This window comes from Notolepis coatsorum (assembly GCF_963971535.1).
Source record: "Notolepis coatsorum genome assembly, chromosome: 1".
Taxonomy (NCBI): domain Eukaryota; kingdom Metazoa; phylum Chordata; class Actinopteri; order Aulopiformes; family Paralepididae; genus Notolepis; species Notolepis coatsorum.
In genome coordinates this window covers 11,720,954-11,743,743 of record NC_140165.1, presented here as the reverse complement: position 1 = coordinate 11,743,743, position 22,790 = coordinate 11,720,954, and the positions used below count along the sequence as shown (strand labels likewise).

The 22,790-nt window shown below is 43.2% G+C and overlaps 1 protein-coding gene across 9 annotated transcripts in view; it reads left to right on the top strand.

Annotated features, from left to right (window-relative positions):
* The window catches only part of LOC311241402 (mitogen-activated protein kinase kinase kinase kinase 4-like), a 144,524-nt gene that overhangs the window by 79,694 nt on the left and 42,040 nt on the right, over positions 1-22,790 (top strand). For all 9 annotated transcript variants that reach the window (XM_084330215.1, XM_084330217.1, XM_084330216.1 and 6 more), the window contains exons 10-14: positions 537-712; positions 6,956-7,031; positions 13,220-13,430; positions 16,485-16,646; positions 19,098-19,184. In XM_084330215.1, coding sequence (XP_084186341.1) covers positions 537-712; positions 6,956-7,031; positions 13,220-13,430; positions 16,485-16,646; positions 19,098-19,184 — 712 coding nt within the window. The remainder of the gene's footprint in view (positions 1-536; positions 713-6,955; positions 7,032-13,219; positions 13,431-16,484; positions 16,647-19,097; positions 19,185-22,790) is intronic.

Below are 22,790 nucleotides of genomic sequence, written 5' to 3'. Positions count from 1 at the left end.
GTCGCTGTCCACAACGCCAGATTCCCACCCACCAGCTTCCCACCCCCTAACACTGCCAATTGTATTAGTATGAACGACCAGCCAAGCTGGTAGCAATAAATGTGAAGTTATCTTTGAACCTCTGTTGTCAAGCCTCGTCAATATAACCCCCCCCCCCCCCCCCTCCCTTTCCTCACTAATGGAACAGGTACCGCTGAGTCACGTTAGAACGTTAGCTTAGCGGCTAACGTTAGCCCGTTGCTGCGGTAAAGCAAGTCTCCTCTCAGCCTCCTTAGCCAAATTGAAATGCCCAAACTATATGGCAAGGTCTGTGAGCAAGTGGAGAAAAACTCAGTACAATTAAACACGCCACTGCAACGACCACTGCAAACGTCGAGTGAATCGTCAAGTAACGTTAACGTCATTGCTACTGCTGTGACTAGCTGCTCTAGTCTACCGGTCACAAGGTACGAAGGTATAATCAAAATCCATACCGTAGTGCTAATTCATACCATTTATACCGTATACCGTTTATACCGTCCACCCCTACACCCCAGGTCCAAAAAGTTCTTCAGCTTCATCGAGGGCTGCCTGGTGAAGAACTACACCCAGCGCCCCCCCACGGAGCAGCTGCTGAAGCACCCCTTCATCAAGGACCAGCCCAACGAGAGGCAGGTCCGCATCCAGCTGAAGGACCACATCGACCGCACCAAGAAGAAGAGGGGCGAGAAAGGTGGGCCTCCTCCTCGCCGGAGTCTTTTTTTGTTTCAGACGGGACGGGTCCCGGGGGGTGGGGTGGGGGGTGAGGTGGGGGGGGGCGATGCAGCGGTGAAATGGAAAGGTCACCAAACCGTGACCTCCAGTCGCTTGTCACCGTAAGGTCGATGACCCTTTGTTTGTCACACAACTAGTGATGCACGATATATCGGCTGCCGATATGGCCGTTTTTTTACACATCGGTATCGGTCCGATATCAAGATAAGGCCGATATTAACCGATATTAAAAATAAAGTTTTTTTATTTTTTGTATTATTATATACTTGTTTTGGCCTTAAATAGTTTCAAAATATCAGTAATTTCTGAAAATAAGTTACAAAAGTACAAAAAAATGCGTTTTGGAAAATAGCTCTTTATTTGATTATCATAAAAAGTGTTTTCTATACAGAGATATTGACATCGGTAAATATCGGTATCGGCCAGAACAGCAATATTAATATCGGTGTCGGCCACAATTTTCACATCGGTGCATCACTACACACAACACTGTACGCCGTATGTACATCCAGAGACGAGATGAAACTCCGCCACTGAAACGTGCCACATGGCTAGATTTGTCTATGATCAAAAGATTGATAGATAGATAGATAGATAGATAGATAGATAGATAGATAGATAGATAGATAGATAGATGGAACACATGGTTAATTAGGTTTTGTCTCGGTGCAATGCTCATTTCAGCATAAAACAGTGGGAAAAAACATACAGTATAAAAAACATACAATATAAAAACATACAAGAATACATCCCTGAAGTAGAAGTATTTCACAATTTTTTTTTTAAATGCAACAGTGCTACATAAAAGAGCTAAAAAGATTTTTTTTTGGATCCCCATTAGCCACAGCAGTGCTGTGGCTATTCTTCCTGGGGTCCATAACACATAAAATACAGTTACAGACTTTATACTCTCACAAACATTCACATGGCATACAGACAATTAAAACAACAATACATACTCCTAATCAAATTCATAATACAATAAACAACAATACATACTCATCAATTCATAATACAATACAACAATACCTACTCATAATCAATTCATAATGCAATACAGCATAATATACAATTTAGCTTTTTCATACATTATGTTCATATCAACCAATTATACACAAATATAGTACAAAGTGCCTGTGCATTAGGGCTTGAGTTCAGGTGACGGACGACCTCGGGATTCACATTGTGTGGCATGATGTCGACGGGCCATCTTTTCAGCCATGGCGTTGAGAAGCTTAGCACAGTGCAACAGCATCTTTTCAGCAGGCTCCAACAGCATCTTTGCAGCAGGCTCCAACAGCATCTTTGCAGCAGGCTCCAACAGCATCTTTTCAGCAGGCTCCAACACCAACACGCCGTCAGAAACCATGATTCATGTCCTCTTCCAAAGGCGGAAGCTCCCAGTATAATCAGACGCGTCTTCAAATATTCTACCGAGGGCATGTTTGCAAACTGTATCGCATCAAAAGTTTACGAGTCTGGATAGCACAAGGCTCATGAAACTAATTACAATCTTTTGATAAGACGTGCGGTTTGTAACCATTTCCTCAATGGAACATGTGGAAGACGCATCTGATTACAATATGAGCTTAAATGACACTCATCATGGTTTTGGACGGCGTAAACACTTGCCACATTGCATTGTATCGGAGCCTGGTGGTGAGCGGACGCAGCACGGGGCTAAGTTTCTCAATACAATAGAAATGGAATAGAAATACTTTATTCATCCGGAGGGAAATGTGGCGCTACAAATCGCAGGCATTAAAGCGTTCCGTCTCCAGACGGATTTCCGTCTATTTGATTTAGCGTTCCGTTAATTTGATTGGGAGTCTTGACGGAATTGGCTACCTGGTATAATATGATTTGTAGATGCATACAGATTGAAACAAAATTGAGCCAATCAGAGGCGTCAAATATCATGAAAAAGGGCATTTTCTTTCTATCGCGGCCGCGCCAAGCAGTCATTGGCGAGCTGCGGAGCAATAATGGCAGGACTCAGCGACTCGAGAGACAGGATTACGCTAATAGTTCGTCGTCGGAATTGTATAATAATCGCAGACAGTGTTGGATCTAAATAAATGGATTTATGGACACATTTATGCCCGGACCACAAAGCTTATTGAAGGGTAAGTGGAGGCGCGACAGCTCTAACTGAGTCCGTCAGCCTGTTATATGAAAATGTAATTGTGCTGTCACTGTCATACCCCGATACGCGTTGTCTTTTCCTTTTAGCTAACGCTATTAAATATAAATATACAGTGGAAGTTAAAATAAGAATGACTTTGCCTGAAAAAAAAAAGTCATATGTTTTGAGATGACTCATCCCCGCGGGAATCTACTTTACCATAAATCATAGGCTGATATAATGCGCTACATTCTCTTTAAACATATAAATGTTACAGGACAAAAGTAATAGATTTAATCACTTTTATTCTTTTAAACTTGGTCTGACCGACCTTCAGCATAGACCATGAACAGGCAGTAGATCAGTAGTAGAAACGCATGTCAGAAAACACTCGTCTTATGCGCGTCAAATCTCTCCTTGTTTACCGACGTCGCATCCACCACCTGCTTATGTACCTGCTTGCACTTAACGTTACGCACGCCTGCTATACCGATTAGCTAACGTTAGCATAATGACATTAATGGAAGGAGTAAGCCGGCCACTAAAAAGAGAACCCACCGCGGTGTTCTCGGACGAAAAGGATAAGCGGGACCACCTAATAAAAGAAAGTTTCTAGAGGACGTTTGAAGAGACTGGCTAGGGCCTAGGCTACTGGGGGCTGTCTGTAGTGGTGAGTTGTTAACTTGTTCCGTGTGCCGCAACTATGTCAAAAAGAAAAACAGAAGGGGAGCTCCAGTAGCTCACCGCGTACCTCGAACGCTATTTCGGCGTCGGGGACAACCGTGCGCGTCACGGATCTGGGGTTTAGCGAGTTCGACTCCCGGACTAGCCGTATTTTCTCAGTGTCTTTCCCCCCATCTATACCCCCATTCAACCTGTTTCTGTCGGTCATACTTGACCAGAAAAAGCGATAAACGCGAAAAGAACCAGCTGACTGGTCAAAGTAAAAAAAAAAAAAAACAGAAACAACACATTTGTCATTGTCGTGTTACTTCACAGTACAAATACGTGAGTCCTCTGCTGTGGTTGCGAGTATCCTTTATTAGCTTTACTCCGTAGCAACATCACACAGGTGTATTTGTAGACAGTCTCCTCCCCACTGTATGTATATTCTCTCCCCACCGTTAGGTATATTTTTTCTCGCACCCACCCCCTCCTAATGTACAGTCTTCTCTCCATCATATGTATAATCTCTGTTAGGATCTATGGGTAACAGTACTGTATATTTGCATATCGTATATGTCACAAATGTAACATTACTATATACCTGTAGTATGTCATGTATGTCCCTAATCCCTATGCCATAAATGTTGTGTCATAAATGTCACTATGAATTGAAAATGGGGGACCCTGATATAAACAAGACAAAAGTCTTTCTCTGGTCTGCATTCCCTTAACAATTGTGTGTATTGAGCTGTACTGTACTGTACCCATTCTGCAATCTGTTAAATATTGATTGATTGATTGATTGATTGTTATTAACAGATTGCAGAATGGGTACAATACAGCTCAATACACACAATTGTTATGGGGATGCAGACCAGAGAAAGACTTTCGTCTTGTTTACATCAGGGCCCCCCATTTTCAATTCATCATAACATTTATGACATACAGATTAATCCCTGAAATCGCACACAGTAAACATTTAGGTAGACGACAACGGAAGTCAAGAATAAGACTAAGAATAAAATACGGTCCGGGATATACATTTCCTATGTTATGTATATACATTCTAATATAAAATATACATAAATATACAGTAAGTGTACAGTAAAAGTGTAAAATTGTACAATGTCGGTTTAAAAGTAAAGTAAAAGTGATCAGTGATATTATGGCCTGTACTAGTCGACATCATGCCAGACGATGTTTAACTGGGGCCTGGTTTAAACACAAAATTAACTAAAGTTAACTATAAACCAGGCCCTCGTCATGTCATTAAAAGGCGCTCTACGACATCTTTTAGACGGGGGCAATCCTTAAGATCCTGTTTTTTGGTTATTTTGGCCACATCTATTGGTGATAAGTGGTCATTGCTGTTGTAGTTCTGCACTGTATTGACTTGCTTTCCATCTTGACGATTCACGCTAACTACTGAGTTCGTCTTCTATTAATTCCGAACAAACTGCCGTTGCTGCTGGCGACGTAAAACGCATCACTTCCTGTGTGCCGGGTGATTTCCCTGGGAATGATCTACCAGACACCAGTGTTTAGAACGGCCAAGAACAGCACATGTAAAAACATTCATGAACTGGTTATAGGTAGAATCACTATTGTGTTACATCAGTTCATGATAGAGAGCGGTAAAATAGACGTTTATTTATCTGAACATTTTTATGAGTTACTTTAAAGGAGAACTAGTCATTTTAAGAATTCCAATATGTTATTTCCATGGTTTAAGAAAGTTCATTCAGTATTTAAACAAACAACACACTGCAGCACCCACTCTCCACACTTTAGATCACCTAAACACACTTTATATTTATTGGTAAAGGATTTGCACTACAACTCGTACACCTTACTGTAAATTGTACCTAAATTGTACCTCATCCCATTTCTGCTTTGCACTATATAGTATTGTATATTAGTATATTGTATGGTAACTCAGTTACTTCTATTCTGCATCGAACATTGTACATATGTCTATACTGAACACTGTGACCTCTATTTTTACTTCTTTTTACATGCTACTTTATTTTATTTCATACTTATCTTGTCTAGCACAGTCTCTGGAGCGTAACAGTAAGAAGCATTTTGTATAGAAGTATTCTGTACTTCTGTATGACAACTATTAAAGAAACTTGAGAACTTGAACTTGAGTATCTGTGAACATGAGCTACTCTCTCCTAAAGCCAGAAACCAGAGAAGTAAGAATCAAAACTTGTGATGTCATCAGGTATAAAGTCTGGAGCTGCTCCATTGACAATGAATGAGAGGCTGATTTTGTGGACCCACAGAACGTTTGTTTTATTTCTATATGCAAATTAGCTTTACTCTACAGTAGTGTAATGTACCCATATACTCAGAACGTTCCCCTGGGTGCTCTGTCATGTTTACCATCTCTCCCAACTCATTGTCTATGGAGAAGATTCAGTCTTTATGCCTGATGACGTCACACGTTTCTCTGGACTGTCTTAGATATAATATAACATTATGTTCATTCTTAAATTGGACGTAGTTCCCCTTTTTAATACCGCATGGCTGGTACAAGATACTTTAATGCCACACACAACTATGGTTGGTGGTAATCGTTTGCTGTACAGCATGTTATTTAAGCACTGGGACATCAAACGCCCACCTCCCACCTCCCGATCCCCACAATAAATACCTACAGGACAGTCTCATAAAACAAGTGTCACTTCAATTCAGTTCATGTTCACTTCAGTTCCGATGCTTGCCCGTCTGTGCAAGGGGGGGGGGGGGGGGCAGGTTGTTTAGTGTTCGGACTGCTGTGGTGCAACAGAATCCAGCGGTGATGGGAAATAATAATAATAAATTCAATTTGTACCGCACTTTATATTTGTGAAAATCTCAAAGTGCTACAGGAGATAAAGATAAAAAGTTAAATGAATAAAAACAATTAAAGTGAATAAAACAACGAATGAAATGGAAGAACATACAAATTAAAAATAATAATAATAATAAAAATGTATAGAAGTAAAATTAAAAGTAGAAGAATAATTTAGGCAAATGCCTTGTTAAAAAGAAATGTTTTTAGGCCCCTTTTTAAAAACCTCAACGGACTGTGGTTCTCTCAGATGGTCGGGGAGGGCATTCCACAGCCGAGGAGCAGCTGAGCAGAAGGCCCGGTCACCCCCATGGTGCGGAGGTGTGTCCTGTGTATGGGTTTGAGTGTCCAGAGCGGAGGGAGCGGGTGGAGGTCGGGAGCGATGAGCTCTTTTAGATAGGAGGGGGGTGTTGCTGTGGATGCACTGATGGGTGAGGAGGGAGACCATGTATTCAATCCTGGAGGAGACAGGGAGCCAGTGTAGGGAATGGGTAGAGTATGGGTGTGATGTGATCATATTTCCGAAATGACATCTGACTGTCGTCGTCGTCCGTCCCCCCCCCCCCCTGCAGATGAGACGGAGTACGAGTACAGTGGGAGCGAGGAGGAAGAGGAGGATCCACCAGGAGAGCAGGAAGGAGAGCCCAGGTACGTTACCAGCATCACTGTTGGCTCCTTAACACATTGGTTGCCAGCAAGGGGTGCGCGATTTATCGCTTGAGTGCCAGCGATTTAATCGATGAGAGGACGAGCACATTTGCGAACGCATAAACTATATCTTAAATTATGGCTATGTGTCTAATACACCTGTCTCTTATCAATGACTTGCTTGCAGTCAACATGTACAAAACGGATTGTTTTTTACATCAGTACATTTCCGTTTTATACCGTTTTGAATAAGAGTATAATTTTGAAGATTTCTAGTGATTCCAGAAAAATCCGCTTTTAGCTCTTTACTGGAATACACAAAACACGTTGTCATTTTTCTGCCTATTTATGAATCGTTTTCAAATAAACGATAGATTATCGATAGTATATGTGTACTTATGCACGCTAGAGAAGCGGGCTGAAAAAAATCGATTATCTATGCCGTGCCTGGCGCTAACGTTACGCACACACTGTACACACACAGGAGACACGTTGTGAACGCTGTGAAAAAAAACTCTGATTAACCCAATACTGGTAAAATAAAGTCCTTACCTCAGATCAGATGTTCTGCAAAAAGATTAATCCAATTCCTGATCGCCATTCTAAATATCGATCGCGTTTATTGATCCAACGTTATACCTCGCAACACATAAACGACGCTTCTTCCAGTTCCCTCAGTGGATGCAATAGTCTCCGGTTTCATGGCTCAGAAGTAAAATGTGGAGCCCGGAGGTTTTTTCTCTCATGCATTTCCATTGACTCTATTCCAATCGGTGCAATTCCATCCGGGAGACGATAGGGGGCGGTATTTGCCCTTTTCGAGCTCAGAGCCAGTCCCAATTATAACGTGAGGCTGGATGGATGAAAAATTAATGGATATCGCTAATAAAAGAAATAACGATTAAATAACTAGATTTCTCGTCATTGGCACTCAACGCATGGCGGCCAACAACTAGATTTCTCGTCGTTGGCACCCAATGTGTTAAAGGAACAATGACATAATTTCAGCTCCGGACTTTACATTCAGGTGACATCATCTCAGCTCCAGACTTTACATTCAGGTGACATCATCTCAGCTCCAGATATTACATTCAGGTGACATCATCTCAGCTCCAGATATTACATTCAGGTGACATCATCTCAGCTCCAGACTTTACATTCAGGTGACATCATCTCAGCCCCAGACTTTACATCCAGGTGACATCATTTAACACTATGATCGCCGATGACGAGTTAAGACGTCATTCCTAGCCATGCTCATTCTGCCGAAGACGCCGTAACTCGTCTTTGATGTCAATATTTCAAAAATCTGTCATCGAAATCATATTTCCTTTCCGGAGCCCTGAGATGTACTGGTGAGCTCCACTCAACTGTCTAACGGTTCGAGAGCGCCATCTGGTGGCCGATCGGCAGATCGGCCAAGAGGGAGGGGCGCGCCAAACAGGAAGTGCTCATCCATATGTGCTCCGGGCACTCGCGATCGGTAGCCGGACTCCATCTCAACACACTGGATGATCAATCGCTCGCCCCTAACTCAATAAACAACGTTATTTGGACGTATATAGTATTATACAACCTGGAAATGGTTAATCAGGATCAACATCCCATAATCGAAAACGGTCTACTCCACGCTGATCGTCCAACGGCGCGAGGAACATACGGTAAGATTCAGCGTTATTTTCTAACGTATTCCATATAAACTGCTATGATGAACATATGACCCACTCTGGATGAATCATCTAACGCTGCCCACGGAATTATAAACGATCCCCCGCCCATCCGGTCATCATCAGATCATACGTAGATCATTCTAGAAGTACGTCCAGTTGACATTTTTCATCTCGCACAGATTCCTACCAAACTGTATCTGATCATCAATATAATGCATTTAGGGCTATAAATCATGTTCTGAAGAAAGCTGCAGAAAACGATAAAAACATACCGGTACTTATACTTTAGACCATATTTTAGTATGAATATGTGAATGAAAACGTTTAACGTTGCTACACCCTGAACAATACATATAGGACATTGAATGGGCCATAATAATGGCAATGTAGCAATAGAATTTAAAAAGTTATAGCCCTGCAAAGAAGGGGAACTTCTCCATAGACAAATAGAGCTGGCGAGGGATGGTAAATTATGAATTATTTAACCCATGGCGATTAAAGTGTTAATTTCAAACCTTTATTTATACTTGTGAGGCACTGAGGTTTCCCTCATTTTCAGTGATCAGTTACATACATACATACATACATACATACATACATACATACATACATACATACATATATACATATATACATACATATACATACATACATACATACATATATACATATATACATATATACATATATACATACATACATACATACATACATACATACATACATACATACATACATACATACATACATAAGTGAACGTAAACCAAATGCGTCCACATTTTTATAGGATTCTATCACATTTTCATAACAATAGCACCCTGCGCCGTTTTCATTGAGGTTTCTTACAAATTAACGATGCTCTATGTTGTCCTTTATATGCCGATTATCATTAGAATCTTAAATTGTACCATATGTCCCCCTTTAGACAACATGTAACGCTACCAGCGCACTTCTGTTAAGATAATTAGTTTACCATTTGCGGTCGCTATACCGAGGTCGCAGTAATAGTTTACCGCTGTTCAGATCACGTCGAAGAATATAGACCCATCCCAGTGCTAACGCTCTTGGGAAATGCAGTGTTGTAGTTTTCAACAGTTTCACCTTTTAATTTTAAACCAATGCTGCCATCTACTGACAACAGAAAGTGTTGTCTAATCGTCACCTTGAGAGCCACTTCCGTATACAGCGTCGCCCCAAACCCATTCTAGAGATTCCCACTTTTTACTGGGAGTGGGGCGTGGCCGTATTTGGTCCCAGACAATAAGAGTGGCTGCAATTGGTCACCGTGACGTTACATACATCACAACATGTCAAGAAAGAACGAGGTCAAACTAAGCTAAAACGGGTATATCTTAGACAGTGGTTAGAGATCAAGGTCCTGAACTCTGCAACAGAGGAGAGAATCTCAATCTGTAGAGCCGCGTGTTGGAGGTCATTCCATGAGCTATAGGGGCATCAAAGGAAAATGCAGAAGTGTCGAGCCTTAACCCTTTCACTGCCACACTACACGGTAGTGTGATAGTAAAGGGTTAACCTTCTGTAGTGTGGCAGTGAAAGGGTTAACCGCTTGGTAGTGCGACAGTGAAAGGGTTAAGAACTAGCCAGTCACTAGAATAGGTCACATGAATGAATGAATGAATGACTTTATTTGACAATATAAAAAATAAACATGTGACAGAAGAGCACAGTCGGGATATACTGCCAAGGATGAAACACAAAAAAGCTCAGAGCTTATTTCCATTGTGGTCCTTGTAGGGGGGTGGGGGAATGTGATGCTTAAAACATGCATCATACAAAACGTGACATCACAACACATCACATATACCATTTAACATTTATATACATACAGACTCATACAACATGCAAGGGTGCCTTAAGGTAAGTGTCTAGGTATAGTCCCTTTTGAGCCATGTCTTCAGGCTGGACTTGAATCTAACGGCACTGTCTATGGTTTTCAGTTCACTGGGCAGACTATTCCAATAGACAGCTGCTGAATATAAAAATGACTCCTTCCCCATACAGCTCCTGAATCTGACTGGCACAAAGTCAGTTGAGCTGCGCCTTGTTTGGTAAGCATGGGTGTCTCTGATTCGGTTGAAGTAGTTGTTAAAGTACACTGGCACTACCCCATGCACTATTCTGTGAACTAGGCACATCCCTATCTGGTTTACTCTATCTTCCACCTTAAGCCATCTCATGACCTCAAAGTGAGATGGGTCAAGGTGGGTTCGAGCAGGTAGCCTTAGTATTACCCTGATTAGCTTGTTTTGTGATGTCTGTAGTTTTATTTTCTGACTTTTGGGGGCACTGTTGTACCAGGAGCCACACGCATAGTCATAGTGACACTGTATGAGAGCTCCAGCAAGAATCTTCATCGCTGACTGATCTAAAAAATTAGAGATTCTGGCTAGGTATCTAGTCCTGTTATTTATCTTTGTAAGTGCTTGGTGAGCCATGCTTTCCCCTGATAAGCTGTTTTCCAGGACGCAACCGAGATATTTCAGATGTTTTGTCTGTGAGAACAGTATCTCCTATTCTAATGTTAAAACCTGGCGATTTTCATGGGTTCTACAATTCCATTCCAACAGTGTTGTGATGTAAGGAGGTAGCTGACCAATAAGGGCCTTGTAAATAAACAAAAACAATGTCCGTCTCGGCTAGAGAGGGTCAACCAAACCTCATCGTAAAGCAGTGTTTCTCAACTGGTGGGTCGCGGAAGTGTGTGTAAAAAAAAAAGTAAAAATGTTTTTTTTTTTTTACATTTTTTTTTCTCACTACCTATCTTTGTGAAAGTGGCTTCTCAGCTCTGGTCCAGCTGAAGACAAAGCGGAGGAACAGATTGGACATTGAGCATGACCTCAGAGTTGCTTTGTCTACCATCACCCCAGACTTTGAGACTCTTGTCAGGAGCAAACATCATCCCCAGTTATCCCATTAGTTCCCTGCATGTTAAGCTAAGAAGTCTGCTAAGAAGCATATTATTTATTATTATTTTATTTCATTGGGTTTTTAGCCCTAGTTGCACTTTTCTTGCAATCCCAGTTATCCCATTAGTTCCCCCAAACGTAGGTCTGTTATGTTAAGCTAAGAAATCTGCTAAGAAGCATATTATTTATTATTATTTTATTTCATTGGGTTTTTAGCCCTAGTTGCACTTTTCTTGCAATCCCAGTTATCCCATTAGTTCCCCCAAACTTAGGTCTGTTATGTTAAGCTAAGAAATCTGCTAAGAAGCATATTATTTATTATTATTTTATTTCATTGGGTTTTAGCCCTAGTTGCACTTTTGTTGCAACCTCAGTTATCCCATTAGTTCCCCCAAATTTAGGTCTGTTATGTTAAGCTAAGAAATCTGCTAAGAAGCATATATTATTTATTATTCTTTTATTTCATTGGGTTTTTAGCAATAGTTGCACTTTTGTTGCACTTTTTTGTGTTTATTTCATGTTTTGAAAGATTGCGTATTACTGCAATTTTTTTTTTACATAAATCATAGTGGTTCAAAATTTTGGGTCGCGACTTAATGACTAAGGAAAATGTTGGGTCCCGAGGCTAGACCAGTTGAGAACCACTGTCGTAAAGGATGCAATGGTGAGAGTCCAGGGGTGGAAGAGTTGAATCCGCAGCGTGCCTATAAACTACAACACCATCGTAGACTGGAAGGCTCTCTCTCTGATGTCTAGCTTTAGGAGAGAGCGAGAGATATTGACTTTACTGGCCTGGGGCACAGGAAGAACATAATGTGCGAATTCTTTAAATGGTTGGTATTCCCCCCCCCTTTTTTTTAAGAACCCGCTCCAGGCTAAACAAAAGCACCTGCTCCGATGTAGTTCCCCTCACATGCTTTTCTCCAAATAGATATTATTGATCCGAGTTTGACACGGCCCACTTGCATTTTCTCCTCTCTAGTGTGTTCACTCACTCACTCGAGGACGAGGCTCGCCGCGGTAGTCGATGATACCGGTGTTACTCTGTGTTCAGGCTCCACAGAGTTCCATTACTTGCCCCCCAGCATATGCTTTTTATAAATTGTTCTCATAGAAATAAAACACATTTAGTTAATTTTCGTTAATAAACGTGTCATCGAGCGTGTAAATCAGACAATAACATTATAAACTGAACACGTGGACGGCAGCTGTTTTTTTTAGGTTTCACTTTCACTTAGTTTTAACTTCACGCCAAGGAGACAAAGAAGGCTCTGAGGGTAACGCTCGTTGTCACGAGTTCATTAGTCATGGGAAATTCCACATCACCGTGGCAACCCTATCCGTGGACTGAGGTGTGGAAAATAATATTTATTATGATAAACGGGGGGGCCGTGGTTCCTCGTTTCACCCAGTAGGACAAACACCAGCTCCCTACTGTGCACTGGGGAAGCTAAGTGTTTCTCCCCCCGTGTCACGGAAGAAAAGTAAAGAATCACATCGCGTGTTATGAGTGTCAACAGTAGCCCGCCCGCCCTCTCCTCACCCTCTCTCCCTCCCTCCCTCCCTCCCTCCCCTCCCCTCCCCTCCCCAGCTCCATCGTGAACCAGCCTGGGGAGTCGACCCTGCGCCGCGACTTCATCCGCCTGCAGCAGGAGAACAAGGAGCGCTCGGAGGCGCTGCGGCGTCAGCAGCTCCTGCAGGAGCAGCAGCTGAGGGAGCAGGAGGAGTACAAGCGCCAACTACTGGCCGAGAGGCAGAAGCGCATCGAGCAGCAGAAGGAGCAGCGGAGGCGGCTGGAGGAGGTGAGCGTGGAGGATGAATGGCTGCTTTTTTTTATATAGCAGCTTTTATCCAAAGCGCTTTGCAATTTGTTCCTCAAATTTTTTTACCCATTCGCTCACACATTCACACACCGACGGCGGAGGCGACCATGCAAGGTGCCGACCTGCTCATCGGGAGCAATTAGGGGGTTAAGTGTCTTGCTCAAGGACACAGCGACACGCTGCCCGGGAGGAGCGGGAATCGAACCGGGAACCTCCGGATTGCCAGACGACTGCTCTACCTCCCCGAGCCACCGTCGCCCCTAATGGAGAGATAAGAGAGATGGAGAGATAAGAGAGGGGGCACTCTTAATTTCCCCCCCGAGGGGATTAATAAAGGAGCACTTGACTTGACGATGGAGGGATGGAGAGGGGGGGCGATAGAGGGATGGGGGAAGGAGAGCGAGGGGCTTTATGAATGGGCCCGTTTTGACTGCATATATTTTGCATAGCCTCTTGAGTAGCTTCCTGAATTGGGCATTACAGATTCATTAAGCCGGTGATCATCTCTCATGATTTTGTAAGATTACATTTTACCAACGGGGCGGCTGGGTAGCGCAGTGGACCAAGCACTCGCCTACCACCGCAGAGACTCTGGGATCTAATCCAGCTGTCAGCGGTACCTCCGGCTTGGTCAGTCGTCCCTACTAACACAATTGGCAGTGTTAGCGGGTGGGAAGCCGGTGGGGTATGTGTCCTGGTCGTTGTAAACTGCGACTCCTACTGGTCGGTCGGGGCACCTGTTCAGCCGGGAGGGGATCTGGGGGAAATAGCGTGAACCTCCGCACGCGTTACTTTCCCCCAGTGAAATTCGGCTGGCTGACTCCACATGTATCGGAGGAGGCATGTGGTAGTTCTACACCCTCCCCAGGCCGACAGTGTGGCAATGCGCGCAACGACCAGGAAGGGAATTGGCATAACGACTAAATTGGGATGGGTGAAAAATACAGAAATAAATAAATAGAATATATATATTTTTTAAAGATTACATTTGAACAACAGTGCTCAGGCAGCTCATGTCAAATCTCTGCGGCAAGCCACCGTACAGTACGTACAGCGGTCATTCCCCTCGACAGTGGCTCAGGAGGTAGAGCGGTCGTCTGGTAATCGGAAGGTTCCCGGTTAGATTCCGGCTCCTCCCAGGCAGCGTGTTGCAGTGTCCTTGAGCAAAGACACTTAACCCCTAACTGCTCCCGATGAGTTCCCCTTGACATGGTGGCCTCTGCCGTCGGTGAGGTGAATGGGTTAACGTGAGGCATAAGTCACAAAGTGCTTTGGATAAAAGTGCTACAGTATATAAATGCAGTCATATACACATATGACCTTTTTACTTGACCCCTATGAGTAGCACAGATGTTTGGTAAGGGGATTGGGTTTCTTCATTGAGCGCTTATCCATATCACTAGGGCACAAGTATCTTGTGTTTTTATTATAAATCCTCTCCTGATGATGAGTCTTTATTATAAATCCTCTCCTGATTAGTCTTTATTATAAATCCTCTCCTGATGATGAGTCTTTATTATAAATCCTCTCCTGATGATGAGTCTTTATTATAAATCCTCTCCTGATGATGAGTCTTTATTATAAATCCTCTCCTGATGATGAGTCTTTATTATAAATCCTCCTGATGATGAGTCTTTATTATAAATCCTCTCCTGATGAGTGTCTTTATTATAAATCCTCTCCTGATGAGTCTTTATTATAAATTCTCTCCTGATGATGAGTCTTTATTATAAATTCTCTCCTGATGAGTCTTTATTATAAGTCCTCCTGATGATGAGTCTTTATTATAAATCCTCTCCTGATGAGTGTCTTTATTATAAATCCTCTCCTGATGAGTCTTTATTATAAATTCTCTCCTGATGATGAGTCTTTATTATAAATTCTCTCCTGATGATGAGTCTTTATTATAAATCCTCTCCTGATGACTAGTCTTTATTATAAATCCTCTCCTGATGACGAGTCTTTATTATAAATCCTCTCCTGCTGAGTCTTTATTATAAATCATCTCCTGATGATGAGTCTTTATTATAAATCCTCTCCTGATGAGTCTTTATTATAAATCCTCTCCTGATGAGTCTTTATTATAAATCCTCTCATGATGAGTCTTTATTATAAATCCTCTCCTGATGATGAGTCTTTATTATAAATCCTCTCCTGATGAGTGTTTTTATAAATCATTTCCTGATGAGTTTTTATTATAAATCCTCTCCTGAGTCTTTATTTTTATTTTTTTTATCCAATTTTTCTCCCATTTTTCTATATTTTCTCCCATCCCAATTTCGTATCATCCAATTCAACCCTCCCCTGTCTCGAACGCTGTTTCATGCCTCCCACAAGCCGGCTGCAATGTGGACTAAGTCATACATAGCACAAGTCCCCTCCGGTACTTGAGGTAACAGCAGTCGCATCTTTTCACCTGCGCAGCTCGATCTCTCAGTGGCGAGGAGTAACGCGTGGGAGGCAGCGCAGCTCGATCTCTCAGTGGCGAGGAGTAACGCGTGGGAGGCTCACGCTGCTCCCGACACTTCCTGATTCTACTGCGCAGGCGCACCAACCGACCTGTAGGAGTCGCTGTCCACAACGCCCGATCCCCACCCATCAGTTTCCCACCCCCTAATACTGCCATGTGTATTAGTATGAACGACCAGCTAAACTGAAAGCAATGTGGAGCGCTGGGCTCGAACAGGCAAGCCCAGCGTCTCCGCATTCGTGGCGAGCGCCTTGCCCACTACGCCACGTAGCCGCCCTGATGATGAGTCTTTATTATAAATCCTCTCCTGATGACAAGTCTTTATTATAAATCCTCTCCTGATGATGAGTCTTTATTATAAATCCTCTCCTGATGACGAGTCTTTATTATAAATCCTCTCCTGATGATGAGTCTTTATTATAAATCCTCTCCTGATGATGAGTCTTTATTATAAATCCTCTCCTGATGACGATGACGTGACGTGTACAGAGAGTAAGAATTGAACGATGAGAGAGAGAGTCTTTATTGACGTCGTCGGTGTCTCTCGCCCGGTGCCCCTGCAGCAACAGCGACGCGAGCGGGAGATGAGGCGGCAGCAGGAACGAGAGCAGCGGCGGCGCGAGCAGGAGGAGAAGAGGCGCATGGAGGAGATGGACCGCCGGAGGAAAGAGGAGGAGGAGCGCCGCCGGTCGGACGACGAGAAGAGGAGGAACGACCGCGAGCAGGTCAGCTCCCGTGTGAGCACTCACACTCACCCCCCCCCCACACACACACACACACACGTTAAAGAAACACGCCAAAGTTTGGGGAAATTAGCTTTACCGTCTTCTCCAGAGAGAGACGAGAAGATAGATACCAGTTTCCTCTCTTGAGTTCAGTAGAAAGCTATCTGGCTGCATCATGTTAGCCTAGCTTAGCACAATGAATGGAAGCGGACAGTGCCGGTTAGCCTTGGGGAGAGATGTTAGTTGGGACAATGCCTAGGCTAACCGGCACTGTCCGCTTCCATTCATTGTGCTAAGCTAGGCTAACGTGCAGCCAGATAGCTTTCTACTGAACGCTTTCTTTGTACTTAATAGTGAACGTGACATAATCTCACAAGTGTGAGTCGCAGCAGGCTAACGTTATTTCCAGGAACAAAAGTTACATAGTTGCTGTTTGAAATGTCTGAGCTTCCACGTGAACGTTTTTTTTTTTTTTTTTATATATATTATACTCTATAGCGAACATGAGATCATCCAACAAGCGAGCTAGCTGACTGCGGTCATTGCTAACCGCTGGCGCTAGCCGACCAGGCAGCATAGTATCCGCGAACAAAAGCATTAATCCTGAACGTTACTACATCACTGATGCTTGAAATGTGTGAGCTTTAGTGAAACAACATGGCAAACGTACAACACGCTGCTACCATGTAACATCCCCGGTCTCTCTTTCTTCATCCTTCTTTTCTGTTCTCCCGGCTGTTGTCAGACGGTTGTGCTACCTGGCTAGCTAGCGAGCTGTACCCAGCATGCCGTTCAGCGGTAAAGTGGTTCATCTTAATCAATAATCAATACACTACACAGTGTACGTGCTGGCAAAAACAAGGGAAATCTTTTTTTTGAGACTAAACGATATTCGCATAAACAATTCGTTTTTTTTTTATATATAACTTATTGACTATTCGAATATCGATGCCCATCCCTGTTCTGAACTGCTTGTTTGTTGTACATGTGTGTTTGAGGAGCGCATCAGAGGGACACACGCGCTGTGTTCAACATACAACATACTTAGCAGACTTTTGCACCCAGGCAGAAGTGGACGTTGTGTTCCGTGTTTCTTTTTAATCTGTTTTTAGTATTCAAGCTGATTTCTTTCACATACTCTATTTGTACACTTAATGGAACACGCCAACATTTGGGGAAATTAGCCTTATCGGGCGGCTAGGTGGCGCAGTGGGCAAGGCGCTTGCCACCAACGCAGGAGATGCTGGGTTCGAGCCCAGCTCTCGGCGTTGCTACCAGCTTAGCTGGTCGTTCATACTAATACAATTGGCAGTATTAGGGAGTGGGGATCGGACGTTGTGGACAGCGACTCCTACAGGTCGGTTGGTGCGCCTGCGCAGTAGAATCAGGAAGCGACGGGGGCGGCGCAGACACTCAAGACCCTCGCCGCTGAGAGATCGCGCTGTGCAGGTGAAAAGATGCTACGGCTGCCTCCTCGCGTACTGGAGGGGACACGTGATGCAAGGCTTCGTCCACATTGCAGCCGGCTTATGGGAGGCATGGCCTAACAGCGTTCGAGACGGGGGAGGGTAGAATACAAATAGAATAGAAAAATGGGGAGAAAAAGTAGATAAAAAAAAAAGGAAATTAGCCTTATCGTCTTCTCCAGAGAGAGACGAGAAGATAGATACCAGTTTCCCTCTCTGTGTGTTCAGTAGAAAGCTTTCTGGCTGCACGTTAGCCTAGCTTAGCACAATGAATGGAAGCGGACAGTGCCGGTTAGCCTTCGGGAGAGGTGTTAGTTGGACAATGCCTAGGCTAACCGGCACAGTCCACTTCCATTCATTTAGAAGTGCCTCCATCCAGTGCTTCTTCAGCAGGTCACATGATCACATCATCATCATCACTCTGTCTGTGAGGTTGTGGAAGAGAACCAGAAATAAACCGGTCAAAGTTGAAAGTCTTTGTAGAGCCGGGGGAAAGAAATATGCTTTCTTTGGCCGTTGGTTTCCTCGTCCTCGATTTTTTTTGACCAATCGTGTGACCTAGGGCTGACCTTTGATTTTTATTTTTTTGGAATTCGAAGCTTCGGGGCCGAGATTCTATTTTAATTCGAAGCTTCGAAATAAAAGATTATAATAATAAAAGAAAAATTATGTTGTAGGACTTGTACAGCACTTTGTTCAACTTTGTCAGTGCTGTAAAGTTTAAACCTTTTTAAATCTTAGAAAAACAAAACACTTTGCTTCCATGAAATATTGTAAGCCGTCATTTGAGGCTTTATAAAAGCAGCACAATGAACACAAATCTGTCAGTTCCGAGTCCGACCTCATCTTAAATAACAAACAGCATTGCTTGTTGTAATTAACAAAGAGAGGCAGAGTTGATTTTTTTTTACATATTCGAATCCCATGCCCATCGAACGAAGCATTTAAGACAGCCCTAGTGTGACCGTCGTGTTTTGATTGACAGGAGTACATCCGGCGTCAGCTGGAGGAGGAGCAGAGGCACCTGGAGATCCTCCAGCAACAGCTGCTCCACGAACAGGCCATGCTGCTGGTGAGAGAGAGACACACAGTCACACACACACACACACACACACACAGACACACACAGACACACACACACATAACAGGCCATGCTGCTGGTGAGAGAGACACACACACACACACACGCATATACACGCACATAACAGGCCATGCTGCTGATGAGAGAACACACACACACACACACAGACAGACAGACAGACACACACACACACAAAGACAGACACACATAGGGGTGGGACGATACATCGATCCAGATCGATATATCGATCTATTATCAATAATCAAATAGGATCGATGCAACGTAAAAAGATCGATTCATATTGCGATACTCTTATTTTGAAAATCCGGCGATTCGTATCCGCCCTAACATCGTTCCCAGCTTTATTTATACCCGCCCAGTAGTGTGAAACTCCGTGTAGACATTACAGCAGAACAGCGCTACAGAGCGTCTATTTTGCGACCCGATATAAGTCTGTGCAGTTTTTTCCCTGCAACGGGTCAAATGCATCTAACATGCTTTGCATCGTCGCCGTTCCTTTATGCCCACGTTGCGTGGGCAGATCTAAATTAACGTTACGTTAGCTGCTTAAGCTAAGCAGCTAACCGTGAGAGAGAACAGGAGAGAGGAGAGGGGAAGGAGGAGGGGCGGGGGGGGGGGGGGGGCAGTCTACCTTTCTGTGTGTGGGGACTGGGGAGGGGCATTCTGTGTGTGTGTGTGTTACTGAGGATGGACAGATAATGTTGATATTTAAACATGAATACATAATAAATATAAGAAAAACGAACCAAAAACGGTGAACAGGAGGTCTATTTGTATTAAAAACAATAGATTGTTTTTCATTTAAATGTCTGGAAGAGCTCAAAAATAAAAACGTCTTGATATTTCCGTAGCCTTTTTTTAGTTGATCTAAATGTGACTGATTGTGTTAAATGGGCACATAATATCGTCTCATATCGATCGCAGGCACCTGAATCGAATCGTATCGTGGCAGACTTTGTGATATCGGCAAATATCGTATCATTGTCCAAAGAATCGATATCGTATCGTATCGTGATGAAACTGGTGATTCCCACCCCTACACACACACACACACACACAGATATACATACACGTACAGGCATATGTGAAGAGACAACCTTCAGGGGCGTGGCCTTTTGTTCACTAGACGATTGTTTAGGACACCGACAAGAGCGGCTAGTTGTGACTGATGGGCCAATCAGAGAGGCTAGATGTGACTGATGGACCAATCAGAGAGGCTAGATGTGACTGATGGGCCAATCAGAGAGGCTAGATGTGACTGATGGACCGATCAGAGCGGCTAGATGTGACTGTGTTATGCAATATTTCAAAAGGAAGTAGATTGGATATCTAAAATGGCTTGATTCTGTTGATATCCAGGGGGATAGACATCAAAGGGTTTTAACAACAGTTCTAACATTTTGGGTAATTTTATGTCAACATAAAATCTGTTAAAGCTGCTATAGATAACGTTTTTACGTAGAGTAATTCTTAAAAAAAAACAATACATCCAGAGTTTTTAGAAAGGTGTGTGGAATAAATAATCCTTTATTGATCCCCTTGGGGAAATGCGGCTATAGCTGCATGGGGAGGGGAGGTAAGAGCAGGTTAAGAGATGCACCTGATTGGATAAATGACATGCTGGTGCTCTAGTGCGACATCTAGTGGCTGAATGTTATCTATAGCACCTTTTTATAAAAAAAAAAAAAAAAATGCAATCAGATTGAATCTTTAAACGGTAATATAGCTTGTTGATATTTTCCTTCATGGTTTAGCTATGGAGCGCTGGCTATGGTGTCTCTGTCTCATCATCTTCTTGTTATCAATACAACTGATCCATTCGTCACATATCTTATAACCCACTGGTGGATTGACTCAGGACTCTGATCCAGGTTAAGAGCATTGGTTGCAGCACGGGTCCTACAACGCGCTTTCATCTCATTGACCAGGTTTGGCTCCGTGGGAAACCTATACTTCAGAAAGACCTGGTTGTTTCAGGGGAAACTAAGTCTGTTTCTTCAGAAAGACCTGGTTGTTTCAGGGGAAGCTACGTCTGTTTCTTCAGAAAGACCTGGTTGTTTCAGGGGAAACTACGTCTGTTTCTTCAGAAAGACCTGGTTGTTTCAGGGGAAGCTACGTCTGTTTCTTCAGAAAGACCTGGTTGTTTCAGGGGAAGCTACGTCTGTTTCTTCAGAAAGACCTGGTTGTTTCAGGGGAAGCTACGTCTGTTTCTTCAGAAAGACCTGGTTGTTTCAGGGGAAGCTACGTCCGTTTCTTCAGAAAGACCTGGTTGTTTCAGGGGAAGCTACGTCCGTTTCTTCAGAAAGACCTGGTTGTTTCAGGGGAAGCTACGTCCGTTTCTTCAGAAAGACCTGGTTGTTTCAGGGGAAGCTACGTCCGTTTCTTCAGAAATACCTGGTTGTTTCAGGGGAAACTACGTCTGTTTCTTCAGAAAGACCTGGTTGTTTCAGGGGAAACTACGTCTGTTTCTTCAGAAAGACCTGGTTGTTTCAGGGGAAGCTACGTCTGTTTCTTCAGAAAGACCTGGTTGTTTCAGGGGAAGCTACGTCTGTTTCTTCAGAAAGACCTGGTTGTTTCAGGGGAAGCTACGTCTGTTTCTTCAGAAAGACCTGGTTGTTTCAGGGGAAGCTACGTCCGTTTCTTCAGAAAGACCTGGTTGTTTCAGGGGAAGCTACGTCCGTTTCTTCAGAAAGACCTGGTTGTTTCAGGGGAAGCTACGTCCGTTTCTTCAGAAAGACCTGGTTGTTTCAGGGGAAGCTACGTCCGTTTCTTCAGAAATACCTGGTTGTTTCAGGGGAAACTACGTCTGTTTCTTCAGAAAGACCTGGTTGTTTCAGGGGAAACTAAGTCTGTTTCTTCAGAAAGACCTGGTTGTTTCAGGGGAAACTACATCCGTTTCTTCTTTCCTGAACCGTTTGTTCGCACAGTGAACGCTGTTGTTTTCATGATTGATCACACCTATCATTTATCTATTCGTAAATTGCACCCGTATTCAAAGTGATTTGGCGAATGTTTGACCGTCCCCAATTCATACGTCTGTTAAGAGACCGCTTGCAAATTCACCCTACTAATGACAATGAAGAATAAAGTAGAAACGGTTGAATGAGATCAAACCACCATCTATTCCATTGACTTCTTTCTGGAGTGTAAATTCACCCTTTTGTAGACTCCGGCAGGGAGTAAAGCACCTACCGTAATCTCTGACCCTCTGACTGTAAATAAAGCGTATTAGTCATCACACTGGTTGGGGTGTATATAGCCCCATGGTTACCGGTTACTGAGGTTTTTGACTCAAACTTGTGCAACAACGACGACGGTTGTTTTTATCACACAGGAAATCCCCCACGCACAGGAACACGTTGCTCTCCTGCTAGTTGTGAGTCACCCCCTGCTCGTCTGGTGTAACCTCACTGAAGTGTCTGTTATCGAGTCATTTATCCTTCTGCTGATTCACCATTTCTTCCCACCATGATTTAATTTCACTATATATATATATATATATATATATATATATATATATATATATATATATATTCTGAAAATGTATGTTTAATGTCCTTTTTTGACGCGATCCAT